Consider the following 21,845-nt stretch of genomic DNA (forward strand, 5'->3'; position numbering starts at 1 on the left):
ATTCAAATCGAAGCTTTATACCAGACTGCTCGTTCTAATATGTCATCATTTCTATAGTAATAACTCATTCACAGGGCCTTGTATGATGCAAAAGCTAATCTAAGCCTAGTAATAAACAGATGTTGGAAAAAAAAAAGGATGCTGTTAATTAAAGAAAACAGAATGGATTGATATGGTAACATTTTTTGTCAGGAAACATTTATGGAAGAAGTCTCCAGTGTTTGAATTTTGTAATTGTTAGAAGTAAAGGTCATGTTTTCCCACCATGGGAAAGACTTTGTGTTTTGTGGGTCTTATTAGCTTCGAGAGAAAGTATGGGAAAGAATGATTATAGCTGCTTGAATGTAAGTGATAACAGGGACTAGAGATGCACCGATACTAAATTTCTCAGCCGATACCGATAACCGATTATTCAGAGTGATATCGGCCGACACTGACAGTTCTGCCTTTTATGCCGCCTTTTAAATTAATAATAATAAATTCACAATTCAAATGCAAATAAAAACTTTCTCTCCATTTCAACAAGTTGTTTCACAGTAACTGGTCTCATAAACAGAAAACACATTACTCTAACATGAACACATGAACTACATTCTGAAGATTAAAGTAAGATTTCTTAACTTATTGAATGTTATTAATTCATATTACCATTGACTGAATTGTAAAAATCCTCCTGTTAGTCTGACATTCACTCTCCACTAACAAAAGCATTTCTACTTCATCACTGAACATCAAACTGCTAACATATAATATCAACTTTATATATTAACATTAACTGGATATGAAATGTACTACTCTACCAATATATTTTTCTGTGCAATATATATATATATATATATACTTTTCTGTCAACTCATCTTCATTTAAATCTTTCAACTGTGTACTGGCGCTTTAATTCAGCTCGAGCAGCGCGGCAAAAATAAATCAAGTCTCAACGCCGAAACTGCTGCTCACTTCCGGTGTAAAATTCCACACAAGAGACATCATCTTTACACACAGCACGCAATCGATGTGTTTTCCCGCCCTCTTTTGACTGACAGGATATAATCGGCTCTGATCATCAGATCTTTTTAAACTATCGGCCGATGGCGGACAGCGTGAAAAATAGCCTTTATCGGGCCGATACTTCTGTGCACTTTGAACAGGAACTAATGATGTTTCACAAAGAAAACATATGATCTTTATTTAAGAAAAATCTAATCATCAAACTGCTGTGGTATAGATGGCATAAAACACTCCAGGACATGCTGTTATAGGAAATATAATCAACTTTGGCGTCCTAACAGTAGCTCTGCTTCGTGTTGGGCTGCATTACACGATCCTGTTTTTGGACTTCTGTATGTTCTCAGCATTGACTCTCTTGTTCCATGTATTGTTCTTATGTCTCCTCCTCTATTTTTTTTTTTTCCCTCCTCTTGTTCTTATTTAGGAACCTGCTGTATGTCAACCCACAGAGTCTGAATTTTGCTAACCGCCAGGGCTCCGCTCGGAACATCACAGTGAAGGTGCAGTTTATGAACGGGGAGGACCCCAGCAATGCCATGCCTGTAAGTGATGACACACAAGCTGACTGGGTTGTGTACTTGCGTACCGCTTTACGTGCACTTGTGTTGCCGTTTATGCCGTCTTTGTACGTTATCTTAGACAGTAGGGCATGCTATTATGGGAAAACAATCAGTGACAGGGTACCTCGATGTGGCCGGATGCAAAGTGGAGTTACAGCATGCGTTTTATTTCTCTTAAACGCCAGCAATTTGCCAATGATTAGACTTTTTTTAAAATATATTTTTAAAATATATAAACACATCATACTTTTTATCTGTTTGTAGTTCTGTTGAACGTTGTGGATCATCCATGAGACAATGAGAAGTTCCTGTGATAATAGCAATAAACAGTCATTCCTTTGCTTGAAGTTAATAAGACAAAATCAAATGCAGCTTGTTACTGAGAAAACTGCAAAAGTAGACCTTACCATGTTGGAAAACCTTAAAGAACAGCCTCACCCATGACCGTTTTCAGTCACTGACGCTGAAGACGTGGAGCATCTACCGTACTCTCCCAGAGAATGCAGTTTTCTAACAAGGAGCTGTTGCTATAGAAACGATAATGAGCGCATTAATACAATATAAACCTGTGCTTTTGTCTGTCTTGTGGCGCTACACCTCTTGGGGAACTACTGTCAGAGCTACGCTTATAGATAGTTAATCAGTACTTTCTGACCAATCAGATTTGAGTATTCAACAATGGTGTGTTATAAGAGTAACATGCAGCACCATTAACAAATGAATGAAACAAATAAATGCATTTAACATGTGAAATTCAAAGGAACATCAGTCTATACTTACTGCTTTCCCCCCCCATCTTGGTTCTTTAGGTGATCTTCGGTAAATCCAGCTGTGGAGAGTTTTCAAAAGAGGCATACACCGCGGTGGTCTATCATAACCGGTCAGTTCCACAGCAGTACAATTTTCCTCGCCTGTAAAGGTTATTTAATCAGTGTTGTTCTAGTGACCTTGTTATCTTTCATTCACAAGACCCAATCGCACAATATGTCACTCGGTTTTAAAATCCATCAGCTGATATTAAAGTCAGGAAGCTATTGGAAGTTGTGGCAGCGTAAATATTACAAACGCTGTCACCCCACCACACACTTTGAACTGCAGTTCCTTTGAAACAGTTCATGACATTTTCTCCACTAAATTCTTTGCATTTATTGATTTATCTATCTATGTTTGCATTGCATTGTACGAAACTGTAGATCAAATGTGGCCATTTGGAAAAGGTTTTTAAGAGTAAAATATGCATAAATGCAAGTGCAATAATTTTTTCATCTTTTATTGATTTAATTTTTTTTTTCTTCCTAATTTAAAGTCGCATACAAATTGAGCAGTGTTCAATCCAACATATAACTATTAGAGCTTTTTTTAAAATTATTATTATTATTATTATTATTATTATTATTATTATTATTATTTACTTAATTATTTTAAATCAGACATGTACAGAGGTTTAGTTTTAAGGAAATTTAGGCTTTTGTTTAATTCCCATTGATTGTTAATTGGGCTTGTATACCCTTCCAGCTCTCCAGATTTCCATGATGAGGTCAAAATTAAGCTGCCAGCCTCCCTGAACGACCACCATCACATCCTGTTCACCTTCTACCACGTCAGCTGCCAACAGAAGCAAAACACTCCTCTGGAGACACCAGTTGGATACACGGTACACACATCTGCACACACATCTGCGTGCGCGAAGCCAATTTCTAAGGTTTAATTGTGAAACCTGTTCTGCCTCGTTTCTCCCTCGTCCAGTGGATCCCGATGCTGCAGAACGGACGTCTTCGAACAGGCCACTTCTGCCTGCCAGTATCCCTGGAAAAACCACCGCAGTCTTATTCTGTACTCTCTCCTGATGTAAGACTCATTCGATTGCTCAAGTACAGCAGGCTTCCATGAGGAACTGATCGTTGCTTAACCAGCTACCTAGAGATTTTAAAGTGTTTCTCTGTGGTTTATTAATGATTGAGATGAATATATAATGAATCTGAAAGACATCAGTGGCGTGGTGGTACATTTACGCTTATTCATTTAGCGGATGCTTTTATCCAAAGCGACTTACAAATGAGAAAATACCAGCAAAGAGATATATCAAGCGGAGAACAATACAAGTAGTGCTACCATGCGAGATTTATAATTGAGTTCTAGAGAAGCAAAGTGCGCAGAGTAGAGGTGTAAGTGCCAGAGTAAGTTTTTTTATTTCATTTATTTATTTAAAAAGGTACTGTGGGGGTTGGCATTTTAGCGGTTAGTTAAGTGCTCACGGAAGAGGTGGTCTTTAGCTGTATTTTGAAGATAGTGACAGATTCTCTGGTCCGGATTGAAGTTGGAAGTTCATTCCACCACTGAGGGACAGTTAGTATGAAGGTTCTGGAAAGGGACCTTGAGCCACAGTGTGTAGGTACTACTAAGCGTTGGTCGTTAACCGATCGCAGTTGCGTGAGGGAACGTAAGCCTCAAGGGAGAGTGTTGAGGTAGGGGGGTGCTGTTCCAGACAAGGTCTTGTGTACATCTTGTGTAATGTTTTATTCTGGAAAACAAAATGAAACAGGCAGATGTGGTTTATAACCGCCACATTCAAAGTGCTTTTCATACTTTCCTACTGTTCCATGTATTTTTTTTAGGTTCCTCTGCCTGGTATGAAATGGGTCGACAACCACAGGGGAGTGTTTAACGTTGAGGTCGTATCCGTGTCCACTATCCACACCCAGGTACTGTCGGTTCTTACGTTTCGCCTTCTCTAGGTTGTGTGCGTGACTAAGAAAAGTGCTGTACTGAAAAGAGCTTGTCCCGCTCTCAGGACCAGTATCTGGATAAGTTCTTTGCGCTGGTGCACGCTCTGGACGAGCACATGTTCCCAGTGAGGATCGGGGATATGCGGATCATGGAGAACAGCCTGGAAGCAGAGCTGAAGGGCAGCATAGCAGCTCTGAGCTCCTCTCAGCTGGAACCAGTGGTGCGCTTCCTCCACCTTCTGCTCGACAAGCTGGTGCTGTTGGTGGTGCGGCCCCCCGTCATCGCCGGACAGATCGGTAACAACTCGCTGGTTTGAGACAGCGCTGTACTGCTAATCTAATCTTCAAATCTAATCATCTAGTACTACGAGACCCTAAAACCTACAACTTTGTCTTCATCTTTTTTCCTCCTGATTCCATATCCTTCTTAACGCAGTAAATCTTGGCCAGGCTGCTTTCGAGGCGATGGCATCCATAGTAAACCGTCTGCATAAATATCTGGACACCAGCCAGGACATGCACGGCCGCAACAGCCTCCTCTCTTCCTACATTCACTACGTCTTCCGTCTGCCCAACATGGACCCTAACTCTCCTTCCCCAGGTAAGCCTTCTACCTGCCACTAGAGCATTACTGAGATAAGGCACCAGGGGTGCAGTCGGTGTTAGAACACGTTTGGGCCCCTTAGTTCCAGTAAAGTTAATGCTATAACATACAAAAAACTTTCTAGACAGTTGTGTGCCTCCTCATTTGTGGCAAGTTTGGTGAGGAACCACATATGGGTGTAAAGGTGAGGTGTCCACATAATTTTGGCCATATAGTGTATACTATGTGGTGCCCTGGGGGGAAAATGTGCTGAAATTTTGACATTTTCTACTTGTGTATATATATTTTCTGAAAACTACAGGCTTTCCTGAACTGAAATATATGTTGCATGTATCTCAACCACAATTAAAGTTCTAGCATTTTAAAGTCTGTAAAATTTGAGGAAATTGCATTTAAAAAGTTTAATTTCAAAAACAAATTTCACGATCCAAATTCTATTTAAAATTTCATGACATTTATGTCTTCAAAGGCGAAAACGACATCATAATGCTCTACATCTTGTCTACATCTAAACGTCTTTGGAAAGCTTTCTTACACTTTGATTAATCTTTGAAATGAATGTGCTATCGTTGGCGTATTTAACTTTGACAAAAAGCTTTAAATAAATAAAATTATACTTCCCAACGGTCATACTACATTTAAGTGATTGGCTAAACCAGGCATTTATTGGACTCATAGTTTTCTGTAGCTGTAACTATCTAGGTTTTAAAGTTGTACCCTATGTATTGAGCATAAATAGGAATCCATTTGGGATTCAGCTGTCTTAGAAAAGAAATCTATTAGGCTTATACCACTAAAAAAAAGTATTAGATCGCTAATGACATTTTTCTGATGATTATTTTTAGTTAGTTATATTTTATATAGCATTTTTCTAAACACTCAAAGTGCTAGTGTGTAGCATCCACCTGGATGATACGACAGCAGCCACAGTGATCCAGAACGCCCACCACGTGCAACGTTTTATACGAATGGCTGTCGCTGTTAAGATGAGAGCCTCCTAATACTCTTCTACTCATGTATTCATGTCAACAGGTCCTGGAGGCCTGGGCGGCTCGGTGCACTATGCCACGATGGCTCGTTCTGCCATCAGACCAGCCAGCCTCAACCTCAACCGCTCCCGTAGCCTTAGCAACAGTAACCCTGACATCTCTGGCACGCCAACGTCTCCGGACGACGAAGTTCGTTCCATTATCGGCACTAAGGTAGGAAGGTCTGCGTTCGAGGTTGACGTTAAGAGAGATTCTCGTGTGTCTGGATGAGTAATATGATCAACTTGTACACCTCAGTGTATAATGCGCTTTATAATACCTGATTATGCACATTCTACTCGACTGCTTTTTAAAAAAATAAAATAAAATAAAAATTTTTATTAGCTCTCTAACATCAACTTGTCAGCATCATGTGACAGTGATTTTACAAATTTCATTTGGTAGGCATCACAGTTCATAACTTACTCCAGTGGTGTTTTTATTTATTTATTTTTTTATGACTGCTCGATCTGAGTTTATTAACAAGCATACTAGTGCTGTGACTCGCCTTAAATCCTGCTGAGGATGAATCACTTCCTGAAGTGCTAGATTCTTCCTGAAGTGCTGACTAAACTTGCAGCATTCCTCAATGTTGTTACAGTTCAACCCTTACAGTTCATTGATACAGCAAACATCAGCGGGAACACCTTATCTATATAGCTGCTGTATCATTAACCTGGATGTTAACGGGAAACTATAGACGTCAGTGAGGAATGAATCCGGTGCATGGAGGGATTGAAAGTCAGATGCAAAGATTTATCAACCCCCTTTTTTTTCCATTAGGTTAACTATGGTCAGGAAAATAAGATGAATTTTGTATTACATGGAAGTCTAATTTAATATTTTTCTTTGGAATGGCAAGAAACACTCATCTCATTTTGTGTGATGTCCAATTTTTTTGTATGCACATTCTGCTTTTATCCTCTTAGGTCTGTGTATGACGGGGTGGTATTTTCTAAACGCTGTAAGATGTTTCCAGTTTTGTGTTCTTAGACACGAATAGCGAAATTCAGCTTGCCTAATGTTTATTAAAGTGCATACTGTGGTCGTACAGCCATAAAAGCCACTGATCTAACTTCTTTTCCCTGTATTGTTGACTTTCAGTGTATGAATTCTGAATCTGTTTCTTTCCAAATCTGTAATTCTGTTTTTAATCGCTTACATTCTAACCTTACCTGCTTTCTGAACAAGCTCGGTGTCGGATGTTTGAAGTGCTGACTTGAACTGAATGACTTTTTAATCCCTTTTGTTTGCCCGTGGCATTGACCTGTAAATTTTGACCTGTCACTCTTCCCTTTGCTTGCTTGCTCCTGGCCGTGACACCTTTGCTTCCCTCCCCCTTGGCTCGCAGGGCTTAGATCGCTCCAACTCCTGGGTGCACACCATGGGCTGCAAGAGTGGCCCCTGGGGGACCAGCCCTGGCTCGGCATCCGATACTGTGCAGGTCATTAAAAAAACATAATCCAAGCCCTTGAAACAAAAAAGATAATCACCTCACATACCTGTCCAACACACAAAAAACTACACCCACATTTATTTATTTATTTATTTATTTATTTAATTATTTTTCAAGGTTCTATGTCCTCACCCAACAACTCCTCGTCCGTATTCACAGATCCTGTAGGTTAAATCCAGCATAGCCCTCAACCACCAGCCTGGTAGAAGAAAACATACTGACGCTCACAAGCCTTTAACTTATTGCGTGCCATGTACTCGGGCATGTGTAAGTCTGATATGGCCGTGGACTTATGTCGCAAGCAGTATGTTTTGATGGTCATAATCTACGCAGGTCATCAAGACATACCTAGAGCAAAAAATAAATAAATAAGGTGTTTTTGAAAGTGAGTGCTTTTGAGGTTCAGAATCTCTTTTACCAGGCTTCTCCATCTCCGGAATGAGCTAATCAGCTTAATAACGAAGGAGGCATTTCAGGATTTTTAATTGTTTCGCCTGCAAACCTACAGTAACGTATAGTACGTTTACATGGACAACAATAATCCGATATTAACCCTATTAAGACGATACTCTGATTAAGAAACTACCACATAAACGGCGGTTATTGATGACCTTAATCTGTCTAAAGTAAACACGCATTGAATTAAGACGTGTGGAGTATTCCTGTTTTAGTCGCATTATCTGAGTGCATTATAGATATGTACACACCTTAATCGCACTGTTAACGTCATGTGAGAGTTTTCACGGCATTTTGCGACAGGACACGATCACACATGGCAGTGCTCAACCATTTGACGGCAAACAAGAGAGCACGGCTCCGTCCGAGACCGCGTACTTACCTGCTATATTGTAGGAGAAATACATGTATTTCAGCTACTATATAGTATGTAAGTATGCGGTTTGGGACGCAGCCCACCGCTCCAAGCAGTCGTCTGTTTGCACGTATGGCATGACTAATAATTAACCGCACTTGAAGATTTCGTCAAATTAAAAATGAAACCCAAAACTGTATACGGTACCATAACGAAGACGAACTGTATGATACTTGAAATTCCGGAGGGGCCGGCGTGGCGCGGCGACGTAATGACGTGTGCCGTTAATCGATTTATGTTCTATAACATGTAAAACAGGAACATGAAAGGAATATTCTAAAAGCGACTCATGTAAACACCTTAATCACAATATTGTCTTATTCAGAATAAGGTCAGTAATTAGATTACTGCTGTCCATGTAAACGTAGTCATTGTCATGGAAGATGGATGATTAGTTGTGAGAGAAATCTAAATGAAAAGTGACCGCTGTAAGTCTAGCTTTAAAACTAATCATAGGTATATTATGCCTGGTTTATGCTTCGTCAGAAGTGTTTCTGAGCGCAGGAGTAAAAAGCTTCTCAAAGCTTTGAGCATTCATGGACTTTCAGGAGAGTTGCAGGATCTTTGGTGGAATATTAAACAGCAGATAGAATTGGGGGGGGGCTCGTTTTTCTATTTAAACAAAATGCTGTTGCTTCAACTGAGAGAAGGAACATTTGCTTGAAGGCCCGCCCTGAATCGTCTGAATAATAATCTGTCGGTCTAAAGCCGATTCAGTGCAAAATTTATACATCTCACAATGGCATAAGATTGTTTGCATACAAAGGTCCAGATAAGCGGCAAATGTTACTGAATGGTAACTACGGTTACCTCTTACCCACTCCAATTTGGTCACCTGCCAATCCCACCCACCAGCCAGTTCTCCCCCATCACATGCTGTCACACACACCCAGCACTGATGAGTGCTGCTATGCTCGTCAGGGGAGAGAGAACGGCCAGTTCTGCTCCCTTGACTCATGGATGGCCGTGGCATCATCAAGATTCCAACTCAAGACATGGTGAACTCATTTCTGTTGCACCACTCAGGAACTGAGCAGTTACCTTTTAATATTTAAATACGATTACTATAATTAAGAGAAATCGGAAGTAGTTATGTCTTTGTTTTGTCGTGGCGTATAAGTGCATGTGATTTGGATAAGCCACAGCCGAGGATCCGCTACAGAAGCCTCACTGGTTCATGTTTAGAAAACAGAACCATAAGAAACAGCTTCATTGTGTTTATTTGAAAGTGTCTTAACCCTAATGATAAACAATAGAGTTTAAGTGATTTTAATAATCAGCTAATGACCTAGCAGGGATAACTACTACATTTATCTTTTCAGAATGTAGTGTACACAATCGTAGCGTGTTAAGCTGTGTTAAGAAAATAAAACAGTATTTCTATTACTCGGTTAACAAATATATGTTGGTGCCAGCTACCTGATTTTAAAAGTAATGACACCTCTAACTAGCTGTTGGAAATCAACTTAAGCTAATAGATGACTAATTACTGCTAAGCTAATGACCGCTGCCCAGCACTGCTCCGGCAAGGGAAATGCGAGGTGGTGTGAGATACAGAGTCGAACCTGTCGTGAGATGTTGCAGCTGGACAATCACTGCGGAGTTGAGCAGCCCATCTAGATGACGTGGTTTTGGAAAACCGCTTTTCTGACACTTTGAAGGCTTCGGAAAACCCGCTCAGAAGGAAGCATAAATCAGGCTTTAATCTGCAGCCGGATACAATTGAATCGGTGTTGTGGATTTGGATCACGTTAATTGACTTTGGTCCTTAATAATAAGTGGTTGAGCGCTTCATCCGTTTCCTGCCGTTCGTCTTCCATTCATATCCTTCTTTTTTTTTTTTCCACCCACTGCTAAATATTCCCTCTCCATTTTCTCTCTCTACATTACGTTCATCACACTGTGAGCACTGCATGGCCATGAAAGCACTAATCCAACTTTCTCTCTCACTACGGCATGTCATGAGATGCTGCATGTAAACCGCGTGTGTGTGTGTGTGTGAGAATAAAAGACATAGTTTTTGGGTGTGTGTGTGTGTGAATATAAATGTAAGATAATTACATTTACTCATAGTTTACTCTTATTTGTTACTGTATAATATTATAAAGCTAGATAATCTGAGATAAATCTGAGTGTACTGTCTTACTGGACAATACTACTCTCACAAGTTTAGTAATTGTTCTATTATTTTTATTATTTTTAAATTACTTGTATTATTATTAGTATTATTATTATTAGTAGTAATAGTAAAAGTAGTTGTAGTAGTTACTACTATTACTACTAAAATGTAAATATTACAGTATTTATCACTTTAATTCAACAGGATTATTATTGTCGTTGTTGTAAGTTGATAGCTTTTAACAGTATGCCAACCTACAGTTTGAGAGTCAGTGCTGCTTTTACCAGGTTCTGTTCCATCTTTGTGTGTGTGCGAGTGTGTGTGCGTGCGTGCGTGCATAGTTGTGTCTATCTGACTAGCAGATGGCACCACACACTCCTGTCCTTCACACTAATGTGTTGTCACCCTTCCATTCATCCCCACCCATAGGCCATGGATCGCAGTGGCAATCGCATGTCATCGCACACTGAGAGCGCCAGTTTCTTGCAAACTTTAACAGGACGCTTGCCGACCAAAAAGGTAGAGACCCGACACGGTGGGGGAGGAGCCACGACCGCCTCCTCGACCGCCCGCTCCGACCTGTGTCTTGTGTGTCGCTTTTGACTGGATGGTGTTTGGTGTGGTGGTTGTGGTCTTGTGGGATGCTGATTGTGTGTCTTGCTGTGAATGCTGTGTGGTGACGGAATGATATAACACTCCCGCTGTCTGGTCGAAAAACCAATTGTGTGTGAATGTATGTTTTGCTCCGAATTAATCCAGGGCTTCGTTTTTGCAGCAGCCAAAGGGATTATATCAAAGGCCTGTTTCATTTTCTATAGTAGTGTTCTAACACAGTCATGTGTGTTTAATTAGTTCTCTAATTTGAGATGTGTGTTTGTGGTGGACGGCTGGCAGCTGATGGTGTTTTGATGCTCTGCTGGTGTTCCTTAGCTCTTCCATGAGGAACTGGCACTGCAGTGGGTGGTGAGCAGTGGCAGTGTGAGAGAAGGAGCACTTCAACAGGCCTGGTTCTTCTTTGAGCTCATGGTAAGAATCAATATAATGGGTAATAATAATGGATAAAATGATGATCAATTGATTTTGGCAAGTATGAAAATCATGATATTTACTCACAATTGACGACGGGCTGTTGAATTATTAGAATATATAATCCACACCTGGAGGTGGTAACGCAGCCATTGCACCCCGGTGTTTGTTATTTTCTAATAATTCAATGGACTGGAGTAAATTATTCCACTCATACCACAGTTACAACACCTCAAGACATTATTCAGATGTTTTATTTCAAGACATTTGTCAGGTTTTTGTCCTTAAAACACTCTTGTGTATGGAACTAATCTATTGCGCATCCCATTTTAGAGCTAGTAACAGAGGCTTGAGCCGTCGATATGCAATTATTGGGGAGAGAGAGAGAGAGAGAACGAGAACGAGAGAACAACTGATCTCTCTCTCTCTCCCCAGTAACTGCATATCGATGGCTTAAGCCTCCGCTTTGCCTCGTGGCCACGTTCCCACCTCGGGTGCACATTATTTTTCTAATAATTTTATCTAAAGGCCCGTCATCAATTATTCCTTCCTTATTTCTGTATGTATTATTTATTTATTTATTTAAAGCAACACATGATGTTCTTGATATAAGGAATCCAAGCATATATTATTCTTAGCCTGCATTTGTTCACGTGGATAATTCTCTGATTTAAGACCTTTGTCACATTAACTGTGTTGTATCTTTTGCATGCAAATTATATATAAAATGAAGAGTCTAAACAATCTACAGGGTTTCCACAGTCCTGGAATATGTTGTCGGAAATGAATGGCATTTTCCTGACCTGGAAGAGTTTGGTAAATTTGGGTTTTGGGGAAAATCATGGAATTTTTTTTATTTGCCACTATTATCATCATTTTTTTTTTTTTGTTTAAATGAGGTCATTTTGGTTTTATGTTAAAAGACAAAAAAAAAGGAGCCAATGAAATGCACAAGAGTTTACAAATGTGAAGGATGGGTGGCCCGTAAATTCAATATCGGGGGGGGGGGGGGGGGGGGGGGGGCAACAATGGAAATTTGTGAGAATGTGTGGGAATACCTTTGCAGGTGTACATTCAGTCAGTTTACCCCATCTATCGCTTTTAATGAATTACATTTAAATAATTTGATTAATCCAAAAACTATGACCACAATTACAATAGGATTGATCATGAAGTGCAGTTCTTGCTATAGGTTTGCCTTTTAATGATCTTCCTAGAAGACTTCTTGCACATTAAAACTTAATAGATTTCACTTCCATATATATTGTTGTCCTGAGTCGTCATTTGTTAGATTATACCACTATGTTACTTACCTGGCGAAGAAAGTGCTTGATTTGCTTGTTGATTTTGCTTCTTTATGCGAACTTGCATCTGCTTTCAGGTTAAAAGTATAATCCACCACTTGTACTTCGCCGACCGTCTGGAGTCTCCCAGGAAGAACCGTTTTCCTGAGCGCTTCATGGATGACATCACAGCTCTGGTTAGCACCATCGCAGGAGACATCGTCTCACGCTTCCAAAAGGTAACCGAGTCTGCTCGGCATTGTGCAGATGTAATATAAATCAGAATAGAATTCGTTTTGAGAATTATACCACAACACTGGTATGTCACTGGCTAGAAGGTGTTGATTAATTTCCTGTAGTAGTGCCAGCAGCAAGGCACGTTTTAACGCATTATTGTTTCTATTGTAACAACTGGGACTTGTGTGGTGGACACTCCATATGATCCAAGACTAATAATACACGTTAAATTAACAGAAGTGTATAATCATTTAAACATAGGGACATTTGTACATGTAACATGTATGTCCAGCACCATTTTATGTCTTAATATTTATAGTAGAGAGAGAAAAAAGAGAGACTGGTGAGGGAATGATTATTTACTGCTGTTTTAACTTGATGAACTTGTTTCTTGGATGTTCCACAACAAAGAATGTAACTATTAATGTATAAATTGTATAACATTCATTAACAAATAATTTTAAAAAAGAGGCCAAATTGTTGTAGCGTAAAAGAAATAAAACACTTCGGAACCTGTTGAGATTGGAAAATAATCAGTGTCAGGTGTAGTAACAATAACACCGCTTCATGTAGGCCCATATTACACCACCCTTTCGTTCATTTCATTTCCTGAAACAGCACAGCCCCGTCGTTTTATTCCTTACTTAATCTCCCAAATGAAAATACCAGGCTATCTAGGCATAATGAGGCATTTTATTGGTTTGAAATGGCATTCAGATGAGAGGCACTGAATAATAAGTACTGAATGGTCTTAAGTTGAGATGTCAAAGTCTTAGATTTGCAGTCAGCATGTCTTCCTCTTTCTGCTGTGCCAGGATCTGGAGTTGGTGGAGAGGCTCAACACAAGCCTGGCCTTCTTTCTTAATGACCTGCTGTCTGTCATGGACAGGGGCTTCGTCTTCAGCCTCATCAAGGCATACTGGAAACAGGTATGTTTTATTATTTATTTATTATTTATTTATTTATTTATTTAGTTAGTTCTAACCCGTTTATTGGGAATTTAAATGTAATCGGAAATATTTCTTCAACGTCCTGGTCAATGTAAAGTCACAACTTCCTGTTTATTAGTTCTAGTTCTCACTTTTTAATGACGGCGAATGTCTTTCCCACCAGGTGTCCACTAAGCTGTATGCACTGCAGAACCCCACTCTGGAATCTCTGAGGCTCGACTTCCTCAGGATCGTGTGCAGCCACGAGCACTACGTCACGCTGAACCTGCCCTGCAGTCTGCTCACTCCTCCAGCCTCCCCCTCTCCCTCCGTCTCCTCCGCCACCTCACAGGTAACACAGCCACAGGACCATTCAGCTCCAGTGAATTATTCCCATTCAAATACACCAGTTATAAAATAAACATTTGGAAAGAATAGATCTGCCCGAATCACATTTAATCCCATCTGAGGAACTGATGGGAATGCAAATCAAGGAAGGATCTGTAAAGGTTTTGATGGAAAGATCTCAGATCTCTGCGTTATTTCATCTGAAAGATCAAACTAATAATAAAATAAATCTTACTTTAACTTATGTCCCAACCACATCGATAACAGTATGTAACTGCTACATCTCTCTGTCTTTGTCCACCCCAGAGCTCTGGTTTCTCCACCCACGTGCAGGACCAGAAGATTGCGAATATGTTCGAGTTGTCAGTACCCTTTAGAGAACAGCACTACCTGGCTGGTTTGGTTCTAACCGAACTCGCCGTCATTCTGGACCCGGAAGCTGATGGGTCAGTACACTGGTGTGTGTTTCGCCTCACTTCATCTCTGTGCTTTACATCCTGTCCTGTCTGATATCTATAAACAGGTTCTACATGACAAATTATCACCAGTCCTGTGCTAAATCACAGCTGTTTTTTGTTTCCTATCTAAGATCGGCGCTAATAGGAACTGAGGGATTATGGGTGTGGGGATAGCAAAACTATTCAGTGCTTAATATTTACCTTGCAACAACGTACATATTCAAAATGTAAAAGAAAAATAAAGTAGGCTGGTTTATTGATGTGCTTGTGCTGTCAAATGCAAAACAGCAAGGTCAAATGTCAAATAGTTTTGTTCAACAGCCTCCATCCTATTTAAAGTGTATTTGTATTTGAGGCATGAGATTCGTAATAAGAAGGACTTATAACTTGTTGGTGGCAAAGGCGTCCATGTCCTCAGGTTCTGCTTGTTTTTGTCCAGCGGTGAAACAGCCTTGTGGAAACGTTATCAGCATGAAAAGAGTTTATTGCAGCTTGTTTTGCGCAAAAGTGTTTGGAAATCAGTTCAGTCAGTGAAATCAAACAGGCAAAGCATATGTGCTTATTTTCTGTTTGTGCCACTTATTATCCAGCTGTTAATGAGACGTTAACTGTAACATAACGTATCGTAAATAGACGCAACATATTAATATGCTAACCTGTGTCTATTGTTGTTTACTAAAATGGACAACTTTCAAACTTGTCTTTGCATGTAGGATGTTCGGCTTACATAAGAAGGTGATCAGCGTGGTCCATAACCTGCTGTCCAGTCATGACTCGGACCCGCGCTATGCCGACCCTGAGGTTAAAGCCAGGGTCGCCATGCTCTACCTACCTCTCATTGGCATCATCATGGAGACCCTGTCCCAGCTCCATGACTTCACAGGTATATACAAAAGCCTCTTATTGACCGTTATTGTCAGATGAATGCTAGAAGTGCTGCACGGTATACGTTGAAGCTCACACTGCATAAATCAGTCCGAGATGACGTGATTATCGATGGACATGTTGGTAGGTCCAAGGTCCAAATCGGTTTCACTCAAGCTGCACATTTTGCATGTCGCTGTACCTGTAACAGGACTAAACGTCTGAACGTATAGAGCATGGTGCATCAGTTTAGAGTGTATGTACAGTACTGTAATCTGTCGATGTGGGGTTTGGTTTGTCCTCTGTTACAGAGTCTCATAACCAGTGGGGTCGTCTTGGAATAGATGAACAGGAAGCTGAGGGCAATAGCATGATCAGTCAGAGCGTAGCCATGGCAATAGCAGGGACCTCTGTTCCTCAGATGTCGCGGCCCAGTAGCTTCCTGCTTAACCCACAGGTAGGTAATGTAATCGAGCCTGGGAGAGGAGCACTACACAACTGACCTTCCTTCCTTCCTATCTTTCTCTCTTTCTTTCTCTCTCTCTTTCTTTCTTTTTCTTTCTTTCCCTTTCTTTCTTTCTTTCTTTTTATTTCTTTCTCTCTCTCTCTCTCTCTCTCTCATCTGCTTGGTACTAGGGATGTGTGGTCAGGTCTTTGATTATTTTCCTATAACAGCACATGTTTTATTCCTATTACTCCAGTCGTTTGTCTCATCACTGAAAAGTTCACTGTATCATCAATTATACTCCTTTATTAATCTGTTTCTGTGGAGTGTTTACCAGACAAGCCCATGTCAATTAGCTGTTACTATAGAAACGATAACATAAATTACAACAAGTGCATTAATATAAACCAGTGACATGCCTTGAATCACAGAACTACTGCCAGAGCTGCTGTTATAGAAAATTAATTGATCAACGGGGATCAAGAATTCAACAATGCTGTTCTCACACTGCCACCATATACAGTGACATCAGCTTCAATTAGTTTACTTTCTTTCTTTTTTTCTTTTAACATGGCACATATACAAGTTTAAATAATTCATTATTAGCCACTATAGAAAAAAATGGCAGACCATCAACATCACGGTCTTCAGCATGCTCTCCCTCTCTCCCTCTCTCTCTCTCTCTCTCTCTCTCTCTCACTTTCATATCCCCAGGCCACCCGTCAACACGGCACCTTCTCTCCCGAGTCCAGTCGCAGTCTGCTCATCTGTCTGCTGTGGGTGCTGAAGAACGCAGACGAGCTGGTGCTGCAGAAGTGGTTCACTGACCTGTCTGTGTCTCAGCTCAACCGCCTGCTGGACATGCTCTACCTCTGCGTCTCCTGCTTCGAGTACAAGGTGAAGTTTCAACAACACTCAGTCACTCTAACAGCAGATTTTATTTTAATCAAAAATGTCAAATCAGGTTGTAATTTTCAATTTGTGTTGTTTCAGTACGTTTTAACAAGAAATTAAATTAACCATCTTTTTTTTTGTTTTTTTTTTTCTGTTCATCCATCTCATCAAAAAGGCCCATTTTTTATTCATGCAGGGAAAGAAGGCATTTGAGCGCATGAACAGTCTAACCTTTAAGAAGTCTAAAGACATGAAGGCCAAGCTGGAGGAGGCTATCCTGGGCAGTATCGGAGCCAGGCAGGAGATGGTGCGACGCAGCCGAGGACAGTTAGGTCTGTGCTGGCAGGGTCTTATCACAACACAGTTATGGAAATAATGAATAAAATTCTCTGTCGGATATATTCTACTCGAATCTATATTCTCTTTATTAGCTGTTGATAACCTGAGTATGAGTGATGTAATTGCAAAAAAGGGGTTGGGTTCGAATGAATGCGTTATCAAGAGGTCTGATTAGATAATATGCAATCAGATAATTTCCTCTAACTCTGCTTAAAAACCAAGAGCAGGGACATTTTCACATAGACGGCCGGTTTGATTTCACTTGTTAATCGGGACTGTAGTGGTAGAAATAACCAGATGGTTAAAACAACATGTTTTCCTGTCATATCTCTGAACCTCTTGGGAATAGGGATTATATTGGTTACTTCCTCAAGTACCAAAAATTGGTTCGATTTAAAGGGGTCATATGATGATTTTAAAAGTTCCTTTTTTTAATTTTTTTTTATTTATTTTTTTTATCAGGTGTAGTAGTTTCGGCTAACATGCTTCAATGTTCAAAAACGCATTATTTTTCACATGCTGTACATTATTGCAGTACCTCTATTCCCAGTCTGTTTGAAACGCTCCGATTGAGGTCCGGTTTCTTCAAAGCTCCATCCATCTAAAACCATCCACCTCCAAATCCATCCACCTCCATCCAAAAATCCCAGAGTGTTCTGATTGGCCAGCTGACTCATTGCGTCGTGATTGGCCCAAAACTAAGTGTCGGAAATGTAACGCCTCTTGTCGTAATCGCAAGCTTCAGCTTCCATAATCGCTTGCGTTAGAGCTTCGGCTTTTAAAGAAATTATTAACACAATTAATAATGTCGTGGGTTTTACCGTATCAGTTCGAGCCCGAGTCAGATTCTGAAAATGCGAATGATCGAGTAGATCAATCGGAACCAACTTTGCAAGCGCGACGTGAGCAGAACACAACTGCTCAACAACAGAAAAAACTGGCAAGTTTTTATTTTGTAACTCTCGTACCTTTCAGATGCGATATTATAACGGTTTAATTTGTCTTATTCACTGTAACTACTTTATGTCCTGAAATGACAACATAAAACACAGTTTATTATATTAATTAATAATAATAAAAAAAATGATAGAGGCATTATGCTGATATTTTAAATTGTGACTTAGACGTTTGCAGTATTAATATCTGGACTTCGATCGAGGAGTTTTAGGCAGGCCCGGCGCAGTGTTGGATAGAATAAATAAATCCCTTTGGGGGAGACTGTGAGCTTTGTAACTTTGCAGGTCTTGTGCATGCACAAGCAAATACATTTTACACACTAAAGGAAAACATTCAAAAGCATCATATGACCCCTTTTAAGAAATTCTTTTATTCCTGTTATATATTTAACATTCCAGTTATAATGACACGTTAAATGTCTGATGCACATTCAGTTGGCACAACTGTGCTGTTTGTTGTTAATTTTCTTTTCTTTTTTTTTTACGTAGTAATTCAGTCAGACACCGTGTTTATATTGTGCTGTGGTTATAGTAGTGTACATCAACTGTACATCAATTCTGAGCTTGAAAAGTCATGAAAATATGGGTCTGCACTGTGTTTGCTTTAAGAGAGGACCTTGGGTAACAGTATATTTAGAGCTATTTTTGGACAGAAGTGGGTTATACAGTTGCATAGGCAGATTTTGCAAGTCTCATCCCATCCACCACATCAGTGCTGGTGTGTTAATTCCACACCACAAAAATTTATAACACCACATTATGCTTGTGCGTACACAAAACAATACAGGTCAGTATATCTAGACGGCGGTTTTTTGTGAAACTGAAGCTTCTCTCCCTTTCAGAACGGAGTCCATCAGGCAGTGCGTTTGGCAGTCAAGAGAACCTGCGCTGGAGGAAGGACATGACACACTGGCGCCAGAACAGTGAAAAGATGGACAAGTATGACCACTCTAAACTGCCTTTCTTTTTCTTTTTTTTCTTTTTCTTTTTTTTTTTAAACAATCTGACATTTTGACATTAGTCATGTTCTAGCCACACAATATAAAGCAAAAATTCAAACCAGAAGGTATTCAATCATCATTAAATAGAATAAATTCTGACTCGGGGCAAAATATATTATACCACATCACTGTTGAATTCTTGAATTTGATTGGTCAGAAGGTGTTGTTAAAAGCTCTATAACAGCAATTGATGAGGGTGAGTCAGATGAAAACCTTAAAAGTGTGACATAAATTAGGAACCTAGAGGAATCTACAGGAAGTGTTGGAACACTTGCATTGAATGAATTGGAGATTATAGAAAAATTATGCAAAATAATAAGTAAGATGTGGTTTTTTTTTTTTTTTTTTTTTTTTTTTTTTTTTTTTTTTTGACTCACCCTTGTAATTCAGAGGGACTTAAAAAAAAAAAAAAAAAGGTATGGTGAAGCTTTCTCGGAAGAGACATCATAAAGAACAGTTGACGTGCATGTGTTTTGTCCTTTTCCTTTCAGGAGAACGTGAGAAAACGACTACTTAGCTGTTAAGTGATAACAGGAACTAACATGTCTGAATGTAGCTATAAACGGATAAAAGAGAAAAAATTAATAAATAAAAATGATAATTTTGCAATTTTGCTGTGGTATACGACTGAGTAAAACACATCAGAACATATAGAGAAATAAACTTCTGGGTGGTAATGTTAATCAGCCCGGTCACTGATTATATAACAGCATACCTTGTCATGTTTTATTACATGTGGTACAGTGGGGAATATTGTTCTGGATCATACATCCGATACTTCTTATTTAACGCGTTTATTTAGTATTTTATAATCATTGCCCACCCGTGTCCCGTCAGTACGGAGAACATTACACATTGTACTCCATTAACTATTTTGGTGTGGAATAACCCCTCCATTTGACCTTGTTCTTTCATGTACTGTATGTCTAGGGGCCAAAGATCAGTCAGGTATTGTACAACTGAAGTGTGATCTAAACAACCTCCCTCTGCTAACCCCCTTGAGTATACGGACCCCTCCCTCGCTCTTTTTGCCTCATGCTTAAAGTGCTCTAGTTGAAGCTGGACTGCTGTGTCCTTGTAACTATGATTGCTCTGTGACTGTGTGTGTGTGTGTGTGTGTGTGCGCTTGGGAAGAAAAAGGGTGGCTGCTTGGGTGGTGTGATTCAGCCATTTTTCTGCATTATAGCAAGCAACATTAGAGATGAGTTCAAAAATGTGTGCTTCTAATGCGCCGTTAGATTACGGATACTGAAATGACAGCTCGGTCAAACCAGGACTGTGTTCCTTGTACTTAAATCTGGGATTTATTGTATAAAAGTCTTAACATACACTATTTGCCTGTTGTTGTTAGTTATGATAACGAAGGAACATCTGTCAAACCCTAAATGTTTAGTGCTATAACTTAATTACTCTGTTTTCTATGTAAGGGCAGTGGTGGCTTAGTGGTTAAAGACTCTGGGTTAATGATCAGAAGGACAGGAGTTCAAGCCTCAACAATGCCAAGCTGCCACTGTTGGCCCCTTGAGCAAGGCCCTTAACCCTCAATTGCTCAGTTGTATAAATGAGATAAATGTAAGTCGCTCTGGATAAGGACGTCTGCCAAAAATGCCATAAATGTAAATGTAGAATTTCGCACTCCATTGATGTTAATGACGTTAATTCATCTGCAATTTGTTCAAGAAATGTGCCATAAAGAGACTATAGTGTTTTTTGGTGACGTGTCCCTTTAAAAATAGATTTCCTTCTGCATAATTTTATCCTGAGGAGTTTAGTGTCATGGCAGTTTTTTTAGATTCTTCATTTTGTGTAATAATGTAAACAGTGATCAGGCTCTCAGCATTCGTTGCAGTTCAATTGCAAAATCTAAATCATCGACTGTACGTAGTGATGCGCTGGAATCGGGAAAGCCCGTAATCAGAAAGCATTCTTTAGTGGCGAGTGAGACAACTGACTTTGCTTAATTTAATTTATACAGTGTTTTTGATGGTGATTGGGATTTAGAGATAGCCAGACATGACCGTGACTAGAAACAAGACACTCAGCATGAAGAGGAAACTTTGAGGAACCAGAGTTAAAGGGGACGCCGTCCTGTTCTGGGTGACACTGGATAGTGTGATTATAAATCATTACAGTAAAAAAAAAAATGCAAACAGTATAATACGTCCAAACTATATGTGCATGGAATTGATCATTAATATATAATCATGGTCCTGTTGAATACTCAAATCTGATTGGTCAGAAGGTGTTGATTCATTTTTCAAATAATAGCAGCTCTGATAATAGTGCCGGCTGTAAGGCGAAGCACAGGTTTATATTAACGTGGTTGTTCCTATAGTAACAGATTACACAGGGACTTGTATTGTGGACGATTTAGAAATGTGTTGTCGGCAGTTTGTAATAGTCTGAGGTAAAACTTTAACTAGTTACAGGAAAGTCTTCAGGACAGATGGCTTGGCATGTTAACAAGCTGTGTTTTATTTATTTATTTTTAAATCTTAATAAGAAAGAAAAAGAGAGGATGGTGAGGGAACAACAGTTTATTGCTGCTATAATGTAAGACATAAAAAGAAGATCGATTTTGTGGATATTAAATAAAATTGAATGTAACTATTCATAGATAAAAAAAAAAAAAAAAAGTGTGCCACTCATTAATAAAAATAAAAAAGTTGCTCTTGGCAAATTGCTGTGGTAGGAAG

General features: G+C 39.6%; 1 protein-coding gene across 21 annotated transcripts in view; it reads left to right on the top strand.

Annotated features, from left to right (window-relative positions):
- dock7 (dedicator of cytokinesis 7) overlaps positions 1 to 21,845 on the top strand; it is a 70,141-nt gene that overhangs the window by 32,898 nt on the left and 15,398 nt on the right. For 4 of the 21 annotated variants that reach the window (XM_047158437.2, XM_047158442.2, XM_053683829.1 and 1 more), the window contains exons 15-35: positions 1,430 to 1,547; positions 2,375 to 2,445; positions 3,081 to 3,219; positions 3,312 to 3,413; positions 4,181 to 4,267; positions 4,357 to 4,588; positions 4,728 to 4,892; positions 5,928 to 6,097; positions 7,275 to 7,367; positions 10,799 to 10,888; positions 11,300 to 11,395; positions 12,777 to 12,917; positions 13,731 to 13,844; positions 14,029 to 14,196; positions 14,499 to 14,650; positions 15,364 to 15,533; positions 15,826 to 15,971; positions 16,674 to 16,856; positions 17,029 to 17,185; positions 18,991 to 19,087; positions 20,080 to 20,097. In XM_047158437.2, coding sequence (XP_047014393.1) covers positions 1,430 to 1,547; positions 2,375 to 2,445; positions 3,081 to 3,219; positions 3,312 to 3,413; positions 4,181 to 4,267; positions 4,357 to 4,588; positions 4,728 to 4,892; positions 5,928 to 6,097; positions 7,275 to 7,367; positions 10,799 to 10,888; positions 11,300 to 11,395; positions 12,777 to 12,917; positions 13,731 to 13,844; positions 14,029 to 14,196; positions 14,499 to 14,650; positions 15,364 to 15,533; positions 15,826 to 15,971; positions 16,674 to 16,856; positions 17,029 to 17,185; positions 18,991 to 19,087; positions 20,080 to 20,097 — 2,709 coding nt within the window. The remainder of the gene's footprint in view (positions 1 to 1,429; positions 1,548 to 2,374; positions 2,446 to 3,080; positions 3,220 to 3,311; positions 3,414 to 4,180; positions 4,268 to 4,356; positions 4,589 to 4,727; positions 4,893 to 5,927; positions 6,098 to 7,274; positions 7,368 to 10,798; positions 10,889 to 11,299; positions 11,396 to 12,776; positions 12,918 to 13,730; positions 13,845 to 14,028; positions 14,197 to 14,498; positions 14,651 to 15,363; positions 15,534 to 15,825; positions 15,972 to 16,673; positions 16,857 to 17,028; positions 17,186 to 18,990; positions 19,088 to 20,079; positions 20,098 to 21,845) is intronic. The other 17 variants (XM_047158446.2, XM_047158448.2, XM_047158450.2 and 14 more) reach the window with 13 other exon arrangements.

This window comes from Ictalurus punctatus, chromosome 11 (assembly GCF_001660625.3).
Source record: "Ictalurus punctatus breed USDA103 chromosome 11, Coco_2.0, whole genome shotgun sequence".
Taxonomy (NCBI): domain Eukaryota; kingdom Metazoa; phylum Chordata; class Actinopteri; order Siluriformes; family Ictaluridae; genus Ictalurus; species Ictalurus punctatus.